Source organism: Pongo pygmaeus, chromosome 17, assembly GCF_028885625.2.
Source record: "Pongo pygmaeus isolate AG05252 chromosome 17, NHGRI_mPonPyg2-v2.0_pri, whole genome shotgun sequence".
Taxonomy (NCBI): Eukaryota; Metazoa; Chordata; class Mammalia; order Primates; family Hominidae; genus Pongo; species Pongo pygmaeus.
Window position 1 is genome coordinate 32106339 of NC_072390.2, and position 16127 is coordinate 32122465.

The 16127-nt window shown below is 40.8% G+C and overlaps 1 protein-coding gene across 7 annotated transcripts in view; it reads left to right on the top strand.

Annotated features, from left to right (window-relative positions):
• MYOM1 (myomesin 1) overlaps positions 1-16127 on the top strand; it is a 183136-nt gene that overhangs the window by 56495 nt on the left and 110514 nt on the right. For all 7 annotated transcript variants that reach the window (XM_063653453.1, XM_054460362.2, XM_054460363.2 and 4 more), the window contains 3 exons: positions 1754-2075; positions 3195-3352; positions 14553-14645. In XM_063653453.1, coding sequence (XP_063509523.1) covers positions 1754-2075; positions 3195-3352; positions 14553-14645 — 573 coding nt within the window. The remainder of the gene's footprint in view (positions 1-1753; positions 2076-3194; positions 3353-14552; positions 14646-16127) is intronic.

The following is a 16127-nucleotide window of genomic DNA, read 5'->3' on the forward strand; positions in this document are numbered from 1 at the left end:
TAGCACTGAATATGATCCGTCATTACATGAATTGAAACAGCTCACAAAGCTCATTTAACATCTCCCTATTGCATATTGACTTCCATAGAGAATTCCAAGCAAATTCTCCTGGTGGTTTGTTTTGTATTCAGTTAGTAATTCATTCACTTCCTATTTTGTTCAAAAAAGAATGAGAGGTCATTATGTGAGGACACTAAGCTAAAAATCTTTCATCTTCCTCCTCCCCCCGAAATAATAATGGACATATTACTAACATCCATAGTAGGGATTAGCTTATTAATATTTACAGAGAGAGAAAAAAACTTAAAATTTACTCACTACATTTAGTCAGAAACAACATGGACTCATCTCATCTGCCAGATGTTTTAGGAATAGTCCATGAGAAACCCCAATCTTGGCAAATGTGGAATCTTATTCCTCAGCAAGCGGCATAGATTTAGATGCTAGGAACTTGCTAACACAATGGCAGCATTTGCTTACATTCTGAAGTAATCATTCTTAGAATGCGTGATTCTGACTTAAGAGGTCTAAGGAGACTCAATGTCAAGAGAATCTTCGATGTAATCAATACACTCTCTCACTAAAACATTTGAGGGGGTTTACAACAAAAGGCATTGAAATACGTTAAAATAATTCAAATATTTTTAAATGACATGAATAAATCATAGCACAGATTCTATCATAAACTGCCACAGTAGGCATTGCACTTGGGATGTTACCACTCCCTTACTATTGTCATCAATTATGAATAATAACGAGTCACATTTATAAACGTCACCACTTCCATCACAAGTTTGATAATTTCTTAGTATATAGTATAGTTACACACATAGTATATGCACACACAACATGTATTATCTTAGAAAGAAACCCAGTAGGCATAAGGAACCTCATGTAAATTCAGAACTTATTCATACATGTAACAACTCCAGGCAATGCATTACATCAGCAAAGTGACAGAACCCAGATCAAGCTCCTACTCATGTATCAGGGTCACAGGCACACAAACTAGATCTCATTTGACAATATGGCTTTTCTGGAAAGGAACCATAATCTTTTATTTTAAACAAAATCATGTTTAAACACACAAGACAACCAGTGAGACGACTTTGGCCAAGTTATCTAACTTATCTGAACCTCGTTACCACATATTTAAAACAGAAATAATAATTTATCTTTGCCGGGCATGGTGGCTCACGTCTGTAATCCCAGCACTTTGGGAGGCCAAGGCTGGTGGATCACCTGAGGTCAGGAGTTCAAGACCAGCCTGGCCAACATGGTGAGACCCTGTATCTACTAAAATTACAAAATATTAGCTGGGCATGGTAGCAGGAGCCTGTAATCCCAGCTCCTTGGGAGGCTGAGGCAGGAGAATTGCTTGAACCCAGGAGGCCAAGGTTGCAGTGAGCTGAGATCGCACCACTGCACTCCAGCCTGGGCAACAAGAGTGAGACTCCATATCAAAAAAAAAAAAAAAAAAAAGTTTATCTCATAGGGTTTGTATGGGGATGAAACAAGATAGTGTATGTGAAAAGCACCAGGGCCATCATAGGTGTTATTATTGTTGTTTGTTAAGGTGAGGAATACTTCTGTACATGAAGCATCAGTTTCTGATGTACCTGCTTTTTCTATATCGGGTTTTCTTTTGGTGCAGGATACAGTGTCTGAAGTGTGGTACTTTGAACTTAGTAAAATTACTCAATCTTATCACTGCCATCCACAACATCTACATTTTGCCATTATTGTGTTTTAGTCAAAAGCATGTCAGTGGAATTACAGATAGGGAAGAAGAAAGAATTAAAGAAGCTGCTGCTTATATAGCACAGAGGAATCTTCTTGCTAGTGAGGAAGGAATCACAACATCTAAACAGTCCACGGCATCTAAGCAGACCACGGCATCTAAGCAGTCCATGGCATCCAAGCAGTCCACGGCATCCAAGCAGTCCATGGCATCCAGGCAGTCCATGGTTTCCAAACAGGCCACATCCACTCTTCAACAGGAAGAAACTTCTGAAAAGAAGTCAAGGAAAGTTGTGATTCGAGAAAAGGCAGAACACCTGTCCCTGAGGAAAACAGTAAGAAAAGACAGTTTAAAGTAACTTACAAAGGTGGAAATGCATGTCATAAGTTGGGGGCGGGGGTGTGTGTGTGAGTGTGTGCGTGTAGATATAGATTGATTTGTTTTGTTTTGTTTTGTTTTGTTTTTTTGAGATGGAGTCTCACTCTGTCCCCCAGGTTGGAGGGCAGTGGTGCAGTCTCAGCTCACTGCAGCCTCCGCCTCCTGGGTTCAAGCAATTCTTCTACCTCAGCCTCCCAAGTAGCTGGGATTATAGGCACGTGCCACCACACCTGGCTAATTTTCGTTTTTGTTTTTTTTTTTTTTTAGTAGAGATGGGGTTTCGCCATGTTGGCAAGGCTGGTCTCGAACTCCTGACCTCAAGTGATCCACCCACCTCGGCCTCCCCAAATGTTGGGATTACAGGCGTGAGCCACTGCGCCCGGCTGATTTGTTTCAAATGAAGATTATGTGGTCTTTTAGAGAAACAAAACATAAGAAAACAAGGAGAAAGACATTAAAATATTAATATGTAGGTCAAAGAAAGCAAACAATAGTTTTAAACTCCATGGAATTTTAGGTTTTAAGGAAATTAAAGATTGTAAAGAGCCTTAAGAAATCCACCTTGGAGAAGTAAAATATGATCAGGTGTGGTGGCTCACACCTGTAATCCCAATTTTGGGAGGCCAAGGCAGGAGAATTACTTGAGGACAGGAGTTCGAGACCAGCCTAGCCAACATGGTGAAACCCCATCTCTACTAAAAATACAAAAATTAGCCAGGCATGGTGGTGCTTGCCTGTAATCCCAGCTACTCAGGAGGCTGAGGCACGAGAATCACATGAACCTGGGAGGCAGAGGCTGCAGTGAGCCAGGTTGCACCAGTGCACTCCAGCCTGGGCCAAAAAAAAAAAAAGGAAGAAAAAGAAATCAAAGATGTTGCTTAAGCTTAGAATGATAAATGTCAAATAACTACCTCTGTTCTTAAAAGGGAGAAGGGAGTGCATTTTCTCTACACAAAATTAAGCTTCCAAATGGAAAAATAAAACTTTTGCCTTCTACTTGTTATTTTAGCACCAAAATTCACTTTGATTTATTGGTATTTTGGTAATATGTTTGTTTGCTTATTTGTTTTTTCAGTTAGAAGAAACCGAGGCATATCATGCCAAGTTGAATGAAGACCATCTTCTCCATGCTCCTGAGTTTATCATTAAACCTCGCTCCCACACGGTTTGGGAGAAGGAGAAAGTAAAATTGCATTGCTCTATAGCAGGCTGGCCAGAACCTCGTGTCACGTGGTATGTTATTTTTATGAAAGCTAACAGAATTCATTACACAAAGTTAAGTTCACCTCTAGTGGAAACACACAGAACAACCATATGCAAGAGTCAATAAAGACATCTACAAGATTGTATAGGTTTTCAAAAGAGTGAAGAAGGGTATTGAGATGAATTTGTATGCATGGGAAGGAAAAACAGTCTTGCATATATATGCTACATGGTAATACTCTATCATCCTATTACACAAATGGATGTTTATTTTATGTGAAGTATTGCATTTTAGTCAACATATGTACCAACATACCAAATATATGTCTATAACTCTTACGGATGATAAAAGTTAGGTAAAAATTAGCTTCCAACAATGAACTTTACACAACCTGGCAGGATTTTGTGATCGGAAGCAATGCTGCCTTTTACAAAACTCCCTTTAACTGAAACTCCCATCTCTACCCCTCATGTGAGCTGAGGCCTTAATGTGCCTCTTTCTTTTCTTTTCCTTTTTCTTTTCCTTTTTCTTTCTTTCTTTCTTTTTTTCTCTCTTTCTTTTTCTTTCTCTCTTTTCTTTCTTTCTTTTCCTTTCTTTATCTTCCTCTTTCTTCCCTTCCTTCCTTCTTTCTTTCCTTTCTTTCTCTCTTTCTTCCTTTCTTTCTCTTTCTTTATTTCTTTCTTTCTCTTTCTTTCTTTCTCTCTCTCCTTCCTTCCTTTCCTTCCTTCCTTCCTTCTTTCTCTGTTTCTTTCTTTTCTTTCTTCCTTTCTTTGTTTTTTATTTATTTATTTATTTTTTTACCAGAGAGCATAAGCAAGTTGCATCAATGTGTTTTCTGACACCAAACAAAAGAAAGAATTGGATGGCAGATATTACCCAACATGGGGCATGAGATATTTTCTTTCCATAAGGAATAAGCACTCTTTTTCCTCCTTCATAATATATCCTATTGCAATTGTCAATGACTTGGTGATCCCTAACCTGAGAACTTTCCTGTCATATGTCACAAATACCTGCCATAGACAGCAGAAGTATGAAAATAATTGAGCCAATTTAAAAAGATATTTCAGTTTTACTCTCTGGTGCAGGTATTTGTATGCTTTTTTCTTATTTTCAGGAGTGGTGGTAAATGCACCTTAGGTTGCAATATAAACACTACATGAATGTCACTGTCACCCAGAGTGTCTGCATCCTTCTCCTTTCTTTTCTGTTATTTCTAATGTTGATCAGATGCCTGCCTAACACTGTGGAGGTAGCTGACAAGATAAACCCAATTAACTCTCTAAGGTTATTCTTTTTTTTTTTTCTTTTTTGAGACAGAGTCCCACCTTGTCACCCAGGCTGGAATGCAGGGATGTAATCTCAGCTCACTGCAACCTCCGCCTCCTGGGTTCAAGCGATTCTTCTGCCTCAGCCTCCCAAGTAGCTGGGAATACAGGTGCATACCACCACACCTGGCTAATTTTTGTATTTTCAGTAGAGATGGGGTTTTGCCGTGTTGGCCAGGCTGGTCTCGAACTCCTGACCTCAGGTGATTTGCCCACCTCAGCCTCCCAAAGTGCTGGGACTACCGGAGTGAGCCAGTGCTCCCGGCTTCTAAGGTTGTTCTTAAGGAGCACATGGTGAGTTTTTACTTGTAATCTTAATCTGTCTTTGATGATTTTGGATTTACTTACAATTTTTCTATGTATGTAAACTCTTTTCAGGGCTTCTGAGTTTGAAAACCAAAGAATAAAAATCAAAGCTGGCTATGAATTATCAGGGCAAATAATTTATAGATGAGAACTATGGAAACATATTTCTATAAAAATGAAGTTAAAAAAATCAATTTACAAGCTTTAAAATGGAAAAGTAAGTTAGCAATCACTCTGCCTTTGCCTGCCCTTCTCTGTGACTATAAAGTTGCACAATTTGGCCTGTTAAAGGGACATTTCTTCTTAAAAAACCAATTACTTCCCACCTCAAAAAAAAAAATTCCAAACTTTTCTATAGAAATGCACAAACAATAACAAATTTTCAGCTGCAAGAAATATTAGTAAAAATATTTCTTCTTTCATGAATTAAAATGTATCAATAATAAATGAATAATTAGAGGCCTTTGTTGAATAAATGTGTTTATTACAGTTTCCTATCTGTGTTTTCCCACTTTAAAAAAATTAGAATTAAAGATGATTATCAAAAGGATACAAAGTAGCTTCTGGGAGATAAACATTCAATTCCTAAGCATTTATTTATTCTGTTAAGTACACAGCAACTTGAATAAAAACCCGGCCACATACCGCTGATGGTGTTATTAAGCAAAAGTGATATGATTTCACAAAAGCAGAGCTGAACTTCAAAGATTAGACTCCTTACATTGTGCTCTGTTGATCTGGAAAAAAAGTAATTAAAAACAAAAACAAAAACAAAAAGAATGGAAACTCTCCGGAAAAATAGGAGATGACCAAACTGTCAACCCTTCAAATTCCAGTTAAATTCAAAAATAGAAATACTGTCCATTTCCAGTGATCCTCACTAACAGAGCTGAGAAGCAGTAGAGTTGATCCCTAAACCCTTTACAGGTGGCTTTTAAATATATGCATCCTTTACATGTGAAGTTTATGTCCTAGGGGCTCATTTCAAACAAAAGGGAAGACACAGAGACAAGCTTCCTCTCCAGAAGTACTGGATGAGCCTCCTCTGGTCCCTGCACCTCCGTTAGTGCTCTTGGAGAGAACTCCCTCGAGCCCCGTGCAAAGCATCAGTCCTAGTGACTGCATTCTTTATCGTACGTTCTCCCATGAGGGACAGACCAGAGCATTTCACAGACAGTCTCCTTGCCTTGCAAGCTAAGTGAAAAATAAATATTAAAACAAACGAACAACAAGGCTGCAGTGAGCTCTGACCTTGCCACTGCATTCCAGCCTGGGCAACTGAGCTAAAAAAAAAAAAAAAAAAAAAAAAATAGAACTGGGAGACAACTAGGAAAATAGTTAACTATACTTCTGAGAGCAAGATTTGCCCTGGGTAAAGCTGAAACTTGGACAATCAGTTAACAGATAACTGATGACTGGAAATGGCAGTAAACGGGGTCAGGGTCAGGTTTTGTCGGCATGAAGCTGATACAACTTGGAGGGCACTCTTTACAAACTAAATAAATAAATTAGCAGTATAAGCTACGACATAAGGTCTTGCAGGGATTTGGGTAGTGAGAGACCCTGAAACTTAAGCTTCATTTGCTTCAAGGTAAATCCACCTCTGGGAGTTGGCTTCTGGATGGGATTAGTATATATTTCTGGGCATGTTTTTAAAAAGTCATCAACTGGGCTGGGCGAGCTGGCTCACACTTGTAATCCCAGCACTTTGGGAGGCCGAGGTGGGCAGATCACTTGAGGCCAGGAGTTTGAGACCAGCCTGGCCAACATGGAGAAAACTTGTCTCTACTAAAAATACAAAAATTAGCCAGGTGTGGTGGTGTATGCCTGTAATCCCAGCTACTTGGAAGGCTGAGGCAGAAGAATCACTTGAACCCGGGAAGCAGAGGTTGCAGTGAGCTGAGATGGCACTACTGCACTCCAGCCTGAGCAATAGAATGTGACCCTGTCTCAAAAAAAAAAAAAAAAGAGCAAAAAATCATTCACTGGAGTGCTAATTGACTTTGCACCACTGGTACAGAGCATGAAATCTTCAATAAGCAGCTCTCCCCTTGAAGACCTGGGAACCCGCAGCCCAAGCAACAACCAAGATTGTTGGTGATGACATTGCTGGCATTTATACATTTTTGGTATCCGATTGCAGCTTCCTGGGCCTGACACTGAGGAGAAGTACAAAGGGAATATTGAGAATGCCCTTCCTGAATATCAGCAGGTTTATTAAAGGAGTAAATTTGTGATGATGCTTCATATACTCACACTGCCTCCACTCATAGCAGTTACGTCCTTAGCCGCATCTTTCAAAGGCACGTGTGGCGGGCCTGGCTCCAGCAGAGCCCTTTCCAAAGAGGGTTTGGCTCCAAGTTTCCACTGGACACCTTCACTCATGGGAGTTCCTGAGGCCTAACAAATGATACAGGCACTCAGCAGCCGCTCTCCAACCAATCCCACATTACTAACCGAATCTATTCATGTGGAACCTAGAGGTTACCCAGAGAGCACTGAATGACAGGGCACACACATCCCTCATTAAGGTCAGGTGCAGAGACAGGATGCAGTACCGTCCTATTCCCAACTCGCTCTGACAGCAGCGTGGAGCCTGTCTAAGCACTGGCCTCGGTAGAAAAGTTAGTTACAGGCCGGGCGCGATGGCCCACACCTGTAATCCTAGCACTTTGGGAGGCCGAGTCGGGCGGATCACCTGAGGTCGGGAGTCCGAGACCAGCCTGACCAACATGAAGAGACCCTGTCTCTACTAAAAATACAAGATTAGCCGGGTGTGGTAGCGCATGCCTGTAATCCCAGCTACTCGGGAGGCTGAGGCAGGAGAATCGATGGAACGCGGAACGCGGAGGTTGCAGTGAGCTGAGATCACGCCACTGCACTCCAGGCAGCCTGGGCAACAAGAGCGAAACTCCGTCTCAAAAAAAAAAAAAAAAAAGGAAAGAAAGAAAAGTTAGTTGCAGAGGATGCTGCTGCACCCCTACCGTGAAGCTGGCCATCCTGCAGGAGGACTCTGTCAACATAGAAGGGAAAATACATATGTAGTGAAAAAAATTAAAGTTTTAAAATTTAATAACTTGTATAATAAGAGTCTTTCTGTTTAAAGGGGGAAGAAAAAAGCATTTATGTTTGTTTTTGTTTTATTTGCATAATGAAATTCCGGAAGGATATGTAAGAACCTAAGAAAAGCTATTGACCCTGAGGGGTCAAAGGGACAAAAGTTACCAGGAAGGGTTCACTGTGCACCCTTAGTTCTTTCTGGTTCTTGAACCATATAAACGTATTACCTAGTCAGATTTTAAATACTGTGTGAAATAGTGGAGAAGGAAAAAGTTTTCTTTAAAAGGAGAGAATAGTATTAATTGTATACTTTTTATTATTACTATTATTATAATACTCTAAGTTCTAGGGTACATGTGCACAACGTGCAGGTTTGTTACATATGTATACATGTGCCATGTTGGTGTGCTGCACCCATCAACTCGTCATTTACATTAGGTATCTCTCCCAATGCTATCCCTCCCCCTCCCCTCCCCTCACGACAGGTATACTTTTTAAAGAGCAGGATTCATTTGGGTTTCTGGCCTGAAGCCTAGATTGAATTTGTCCATGGAAATCTTGATTGCAGCCTGCAGGGAGATCAGGAAAACTCACTGGAGCAATGTGTTGGTATTCGTGTGTAGCTGTCATTCACTCACTCGGCACTCATGTTTTCATATCTATATGTGATCTACGCTGGACTAGATCCTCAAGCAAAACATTTATAATACGTGTTTAAAATTCTTCAGTTTCAGCCAGGCGCGAGGGCTCACCTGTAATCCCACCTCTTTGGGAGGCCGAGTCGGGCGGATTACCTGAGGTCCAGAGTTCGAGACCAGCCTGGCCAACATGGTGAAACTCCATCTGTATTAAAAGTACAAAAATTAGCCGGGTGTGGTGGCAGGCACCTGTAGTCCCAGCTACACAGGAGGCTGAGGCAGGAGAATTGCTTGAATCTGGGAGGTGGAAGTTGCAGTGAGTGAGATCACACCACTGTGCTACAACCTGGGGGACAGAGCAAGACCCTGTCTCAAAAAAAAAAAAAAAAAAGAAAAAGAAAAAATTATTCAGTTTCACCCAAAAGTCGTTGTCAAATAGATACTTAAAGAAATGTGTCATTAAGCCCATTATAATAATTCAAAACCTAGGAATAAAATAGTTACAAAGGCAGAGATTTGGAAAACTATTCTCACAAATTATGAGGATTTGTAAATTTCATAATAGAATCATGCATTGAGTTTATTTTCAAGATTAGAATTATTAATCACATATTCAAATTTAGCAGTTACTACCATATTATCGTAGAAAAAAACAGCTTATATTTAAAATGGTTAACACGAATTATTTACAATTTACAACAGTTTTCCAACATAAAGATTTGGAGTTTTATTTTGGATTTTTCTTATTTACTTAATTCCAAAATCTATCCCAATGGGATCGCTCTCTCAATCTCTCTCAGATAATTAGTTTTTAAAGTGGGTCTAGAGTGATTTATTCAAAATAGGTTGGATTATAAGCAGCAATCTCATTTGTGGTGAGATTCAGTATATTAAAGATCATCTTTGGCTGGTCGTGGTGGTTCACGCCTGTAATCTCAGCACTTTGGGGGCCGAAGCAGGCAGATCACCTGAGGTCAGGAGTTTGAGACCATCCTGGCCAACATGGTGAAACCCCATGTCTACTAAAAATACAAAAAGTAGCTGGACATGGTGGCACGCTCCTGTCGTCCCAGCTACTTGGGAGGCTGAGGCAGGAGAACTACTTGAACCCAGAAGGCGGAGGTTGCAGTGAGCACAGATGGCGCCACTGCTCTCCAGCCTGGGTGACAGAGTAAGACTCCGTCTCAAAAAAAAAAAAAAGATCATCTTGGTGTGCGTTATTTGTGGGTAGAAAATAATTTTTGTGAAGTCTTTTGCTTGATCATGCTTTACACTGCCAAAGAGCTTTTACTGTGACCCCATACTATAAACTCAGCCCAACATCCAAACTGACATTTGTCCGGGGGAATTGTGTGTTTTACACACATAAAGGAAATGTCACTGGAAAAACTTATAGTATACTGAAAGCTCATTAACAATTCATAGACATTACATACAAATGATAAGGGAGATGGTATACATCGGAATATTCACAGGGATTTAAGAAAGCTTTTGATATGTAATCCCAGGGTGTGGATTAACCTCCAAAATTAGCCGATGACTACTCAGCTTGGAATTTCATGTTCCAGAAATAACAAGCTGTGAAGTATATACAGAACAGGCCCCAAATCCTTCTTTTCTTCCCTGACTTTAAGCTAAAGATAGCCAGTCTCAAGTGACTGCAAACCTAAATGCCTCTCTGGGTGGAATTCCTTGGAGAATAGAATCAAATACCTTTCTGACTTAATCCTTGACCACTGCTTTAAATGAAGAATTTCTCACATTGGTATCTGGAGCTCCAGAGAAAAGACTACAAGCTCTGCAGTCAAAGTGATGTGTGGTGTGTGTGTATTTTAAACCCATTTCTCTTGCCATGTGGTGACAATAGAAAAGTCGTTAGCTGGGGGAAAGGTATTCAGGTGCTAAATTGAGTAGTAATGGAAGGAAAGGATGGTGAAGCAACTATGGGAGCTGCAAAATAGTTTTTTATTTTATTTTTTAAAATTTATTTTTTACAGTCATGGAGTCTTGCCATGTTACCCAGCTGGTCTCAAACACCTGGCCTCAAACAATCCTCCTGCTTCAGCTTCCCAAAGTTCTGGGATTACAGGCATGAACTGCCACTGTTGACCTGCAGAATACTTTGTAATGAAAATTTTATAGAGATATGAGCAATGCTTTTGATCAGAAGCCGAATTGAGTGTCACTGAGTCATTTGGTCAAACAGCACATGTCACAGCCTTTGGTATCACACCACTTTTCTTAGGCAAAGAGGAACCACTGAAAACCCTCCAGCACAAGAAAGAGCAGAGCCAGGGTGAGCTTCTGAGTCCAGTGTGAAATTACCTAAACCAATTATAGGAGAAGAGCATGCCAATTAACATGTTCTACCCTGTACTTCATCTAAACGGAGAATGCTGGAGATTAGAAGTGGCCAGTAGATTTATTTTTCCAGGCCATCTCTGATCAGATAGTCCTGTTTGCTCGAGCCATGTTGAGACCGCTGTCTGAAACTGCTGGCAGGAAACAGCACTGCATCAACTTGCAGGGTCTTCTGTGTTTGGAGAAGGTTATGTTGCTGCACCTGCCACACAGCTGCGATTCTTAAGCCAGTCCCACCCTCTTCATTTCACATCTGAGGGAACTGAGAGTGTCAACTTACTTTCTTCGTGTGCATTTGTTTAAAATCATCCAACTCTGGGAGGCTGAGGCAGGGGGATCACTTGAGCCCAGGAATTTGAGACCAGCTTGAGCAACATAATGAGACCTCATCTCTATTTATTTAAAATAAAATCATCCATATCATGACATATATGTTTGTCAGAACTCTGTTCTCTCAGACAAAAAATTATGAAGCTACAATTAATCTATTGCATTACATGCTAATTCTGTTCAACCAAATTTAACCAATTCTGAGGGCCTGCTGTTTGCCCATGACTCATTCTTCCTCAGGAGTAGGAATAGAAGTAAATGTGGATCAGGCCAGGCACAGTGGCTCGTGGCTGTAATCCTAGCATTTTGGGAGGCCGAGGTGGGAGGATTGCTTGAGCCCAGGAGTTTAAGACCAGCATAGGCAACATAGCGAGAGCCCATCTCTACAAAAAATAGAAAAAATTAGCTGAGTGTGGTGGTGCATACTTGTAGTCCCAGCTACTTGGTAGTCTGAGTTGGGAAGATTGCTTGAGCCTGGGAGATGGAGGTTGCAGGGAGCTATAATCACACCATTGCACTCCAGCGTGGGAGACAGAGCGAGACCCTGTCTCAAAAAAAAAAAAAAAAAAAAGTAAATGTGGATCAGACACAATCCCAACTTCAAAGGTTTGGCAACTTAATAGAAAAGATGCACATCCAACCATAATTTTGGTAAATGTTATATTTAGTAATTTGAAGCAAGTAACCCTGATGCAGAGCGGCAGGAACGATTCATATTGTATCATATTCTAGGGAAGAGTTTATTGAAGAAGTTGCATTTGATCTGAATCTTGAAGGATGAGTTCAGGTTTTGCTATATGGAGGAGAGTGTTTGTTTGTTTTAAGTGTAGAAAATGAATAACGTGCTTTAGGGACGGAGGGGTGTACGTGTGAGAGAGAGAGTTGGGGAAAGGAAGGAGCTGACTGAAGCCAGTATTCTTCCTTCCTCTCCCTTTCCATCATGTTCCCTACTCCCAAACCTCCTTATGATCATGTCCACAAGTCTGAAGAAATGAAATGCAGAGAGAACAATTGGAAAATGGAAGCATCATATGGGTCAGCAGCCAGGCTGCCGGTTCAAATCCCCACTCTGCTGTTCCTGGCTGTGTGACTGGGCAAGTTCCTGAAACCCTCATGCCTTGGTTTCCTCATCTGGAAAATGAGGTTAAAAACAGCACTATCTCATACGGTGGTTGTGAGAACTGAACTTACCAATGTATGCATAAAGCACTTAGAGCATTGCCTGGCCCATAGTCAATTCTCTGTGTCAGCTGCGTTTCTCAGGGTTATTGACGTCATCTGTGCGTGCAAAGTGGGCTGTCTGAAAGGGAAACAAGTGAAACCCAGTTCCTCTTTTGGGGAGAAAATGGTTTAAGTAGAAAAGCCTGGTCCAGCACCATAGCCACTGGCTACTGAGAACATGAGGAAGTGGTGAAGAATCCAGGTGCCACATACAGACCCAGAAGACAGGGTCCCAGGGAGAGGCCCCCCTGCGTAGTCCACTCTCTGAGGGCTGTGAGGCTTAACCAGATATGGAACAGTCAAAAAAAGGGAGGCTTTCAGCTCTTATTTGTCAGAAGTTTCCTTTCATTATTTGTATTATAAATTCTTCCAAGGCAAGAGCCATGTTTGTTTATGACATTGAATAAAACACTTAAATGTAATGATCATTCAATACAATGATATTGCAGGCCGGGCACAGTGGCTCATGCCTGTAATCCCAGCACTTTGGGAGGTTGAGGCAGGTGGATGACCTGAGGTCAGGAGTTCGAGACCAGCCTGACCAACATGGTGAAACCCCATCTGTACTAAAAATACAAAAAACTAGCCGGGCGTGGTGGCCGGTGCCTGTAATCCCAGCTACTGGGGAGGCTGAGGCAGGAGAATTGCTTGAACCCGGGAGGAGGAGTTTGCAGTGAGCCGAGATGATGCCATTGCACTCCAGCCTGGGCAACAAGAGTGAAACTCTGTCTCAAAAAATAATAATAATAATAATGATATTGCTTCTAACAACATGCAAGAATGTTAGCAGGAAGAATGTTTTGCTCTCATCGTACACAGACAGCCAACAATAAAACCCCCAACACAAAGCCTTCCTCTCTGTTACATCAACAGTGGTCAACTTTTTAAAAAGCCTATTTATGTATTTATTTGTTTTATTTATTTATTTTTTAAAAGCTTATTTATTTGTTTGTTTGTTTGTTTTATTTATTTTAAGGTATGGTCTCACTCTGTTGCCCAGGCTGGAGTGCAGTGGTGCGATCGTAGCTCACTGCAGCCTCAACCTCTCAGGCTCAAGCTATTCTCTCCCACTGCAGCCTCCAAAGTAGTTGGGACTACAGGTTTACACTCAGCTAATTTTTTGTAGTTTTTGTAGATTCAGGGTCTTGCTTGTTGCCCAGGCTGGTCACAAACTCCTGGCCTCAAGTGATTCTTCCACTTCAGCCTCCCAAAGTGCTGGGATTACAGGAATTACATGCATAAGCCACCATGCCTGGCCTAAAACCCTTTTAATTATATACTGCAAATTTTTTTTTTTTTCGAGATGGAGTCTCACTCTGTCACCCAGGCTGGAGTGCAGTGGCACAATCTCAGCTCAGGTGTGTGCCACCATGCCTGGCTAATTTTTAGTATTACTAGTAAAGATGGTGTTTCACCACGTTGGCCAGGCTGGTCTCAAACTCCTGACCTCAAGTGATTTGCCCGCCTCGGCTTCCCAAAGACTGCACACTTTTACAAATGAATTGCTTTAGTGAATTTTTGTAGATTGCACACATCCATGTAACTGACATCCAAATCAATAAATATTATTGACACCCAAGAAGCCTCCTTCTTGCATCCCAACACACTACTGATTTCTAGTAGCATTAATTAGTCTTTTTGTTTTTGTATTCTATATAAAAGCAATCATTCTGCTGTGCACTTTTTTGTAACTGGCTTTTTTTGGTAACATTATGTTACATGATATTCAGCCATATTGTTGTGAATCGTCAACATTTTTCATGTAAGTTTATAGAGGAGGGGAAAGCACTTCATCAAGAAGTGTGACGTATTGCTGGTGCACTTCACGTAAGCTAATATGATTTACATTTATTTAATCGATGCTGCTGCTACCCTCAGTGCCCTGTTTACAGATGTTCCTGCAAGAACAAGAATTGTATGTGTGTGTTTAATCATGAAGTTGTTTTCACTTCAACTTACTTCATTTTGTTTCCATTCTGTTATAGGTATAAAAACCAGGTGCCAATAAATGTCCATGCAAACCCTGGAAAGTATATTATTGAGAGTCGATATGGAATGCACACTCTGGAGATTAATGCGTAAGAGAACATTAGTGTCCATGTGTTGCTCACCATTGCTCAGGAAGGCGTCTCACCCCTGCAGTTAACAGCCACTTTCCCCACTTCATCCCAATGCTGTGTGATCACAATGAGGGACATTTGTATACGGTGCTTCTCTGGGTGCACACCTGAAAGTGATATGTATGACTGATCCTTACCATACCCACACTACCTCCAAAAATGATTTTATATTTGGATTTGGTCAAAGATGATGAGAAAAAAACCAATTTTCATATTTTCATTTATCTTTTTATATACTTGGGAATTTTTCTTAGATGTAAGAAAAATATGTTGCATAAAGAGGCATTTATATTCAGTAATCATTTCAGAGTCCCAAATCAATATCATGATCACGTTCTCTTGTTTTCAATAACTAAAGGCCATGGAGATCTGGGTAGGTGGCATTGAATGTGGGCTAAACTTGGAGATAATGTTCTTTCCTTCAGCTTGCCAGGAACCATGGGAAAGTATGCACTCTGTCAATCTGTGTATGTGAAGCAGGCTAGACATTGAGATGTTTGAGCTTAAAGTAAAATCCAAAGCAAAATTTGAAAACGAAACCTACATCAAAATTCCTAAGTTCCCAAATGTTTATTATGCCTCCCAAGATGATTTTGAAATTCAAACCTAATTAGGTCAATGAAAAAGCTAAACAAGTTCCCAGAATTTTCAGTTTAGATAAAACCATGATGTGCATTTATACCATTCATTCTCAGGTGACTTATAGCCTTGTCCTCAGATCAGAGGAGGTGGCCAAATGATGCTAGGACCCTGTGACATTTGCCAGGCACTGAGCCTGACCCAAAGTCGGGTCAGTTCTGCCAGTGGGTGGTTCTGCTGAAGCAGCAGTGAGCTATGTGGTTACTTTCAAAATTAACTAGTTATGCAAAGGGCAACTGTATTTGCCTTCCTGGGGTTCTATTGATGTCTGTAAAATTTCAGCAAGAAAAAAAATTTACACAAATGAAACTAAACCCCGAGAAACAATGAAGAACACGAGAAACTGGTAATGATAAGACATAAAACAACCTGCTTTGAAACCTTAGCCTCTTCATCTCTCCATGAGACCATTCTCTCCCTAATGGTCCATTTTTATAAGAATTCCAATTTCTGTATTATAACTTAGAAGAACATCCAGATGGCGCTTCTTGTGTTGTGCTCTGAGCTGAAATTCCAAGTATGGCCTGAACCTTAGCGGAAATGAAGTGTAAATAAATAACTTAGATGAGCTTTGAAGCTAGAACACATAGACCAACCTGGCTCAGGGAGGTTGTGGGAATCTACACGGAGGGACTGCTTCTTTCTCTTCCCTATTGCCTGGTTGCCCGCAGACTGAAACCCACTACAAGGGCAGGACAGCAGGAAAGCCACGCCCTCCAGTGTGCCTCTGGGTACTTACTTGCTACAAAGGTACATGCCCGCACATTTTCTTTTCCCAATGCAACTTTAGACAAGTAAGCA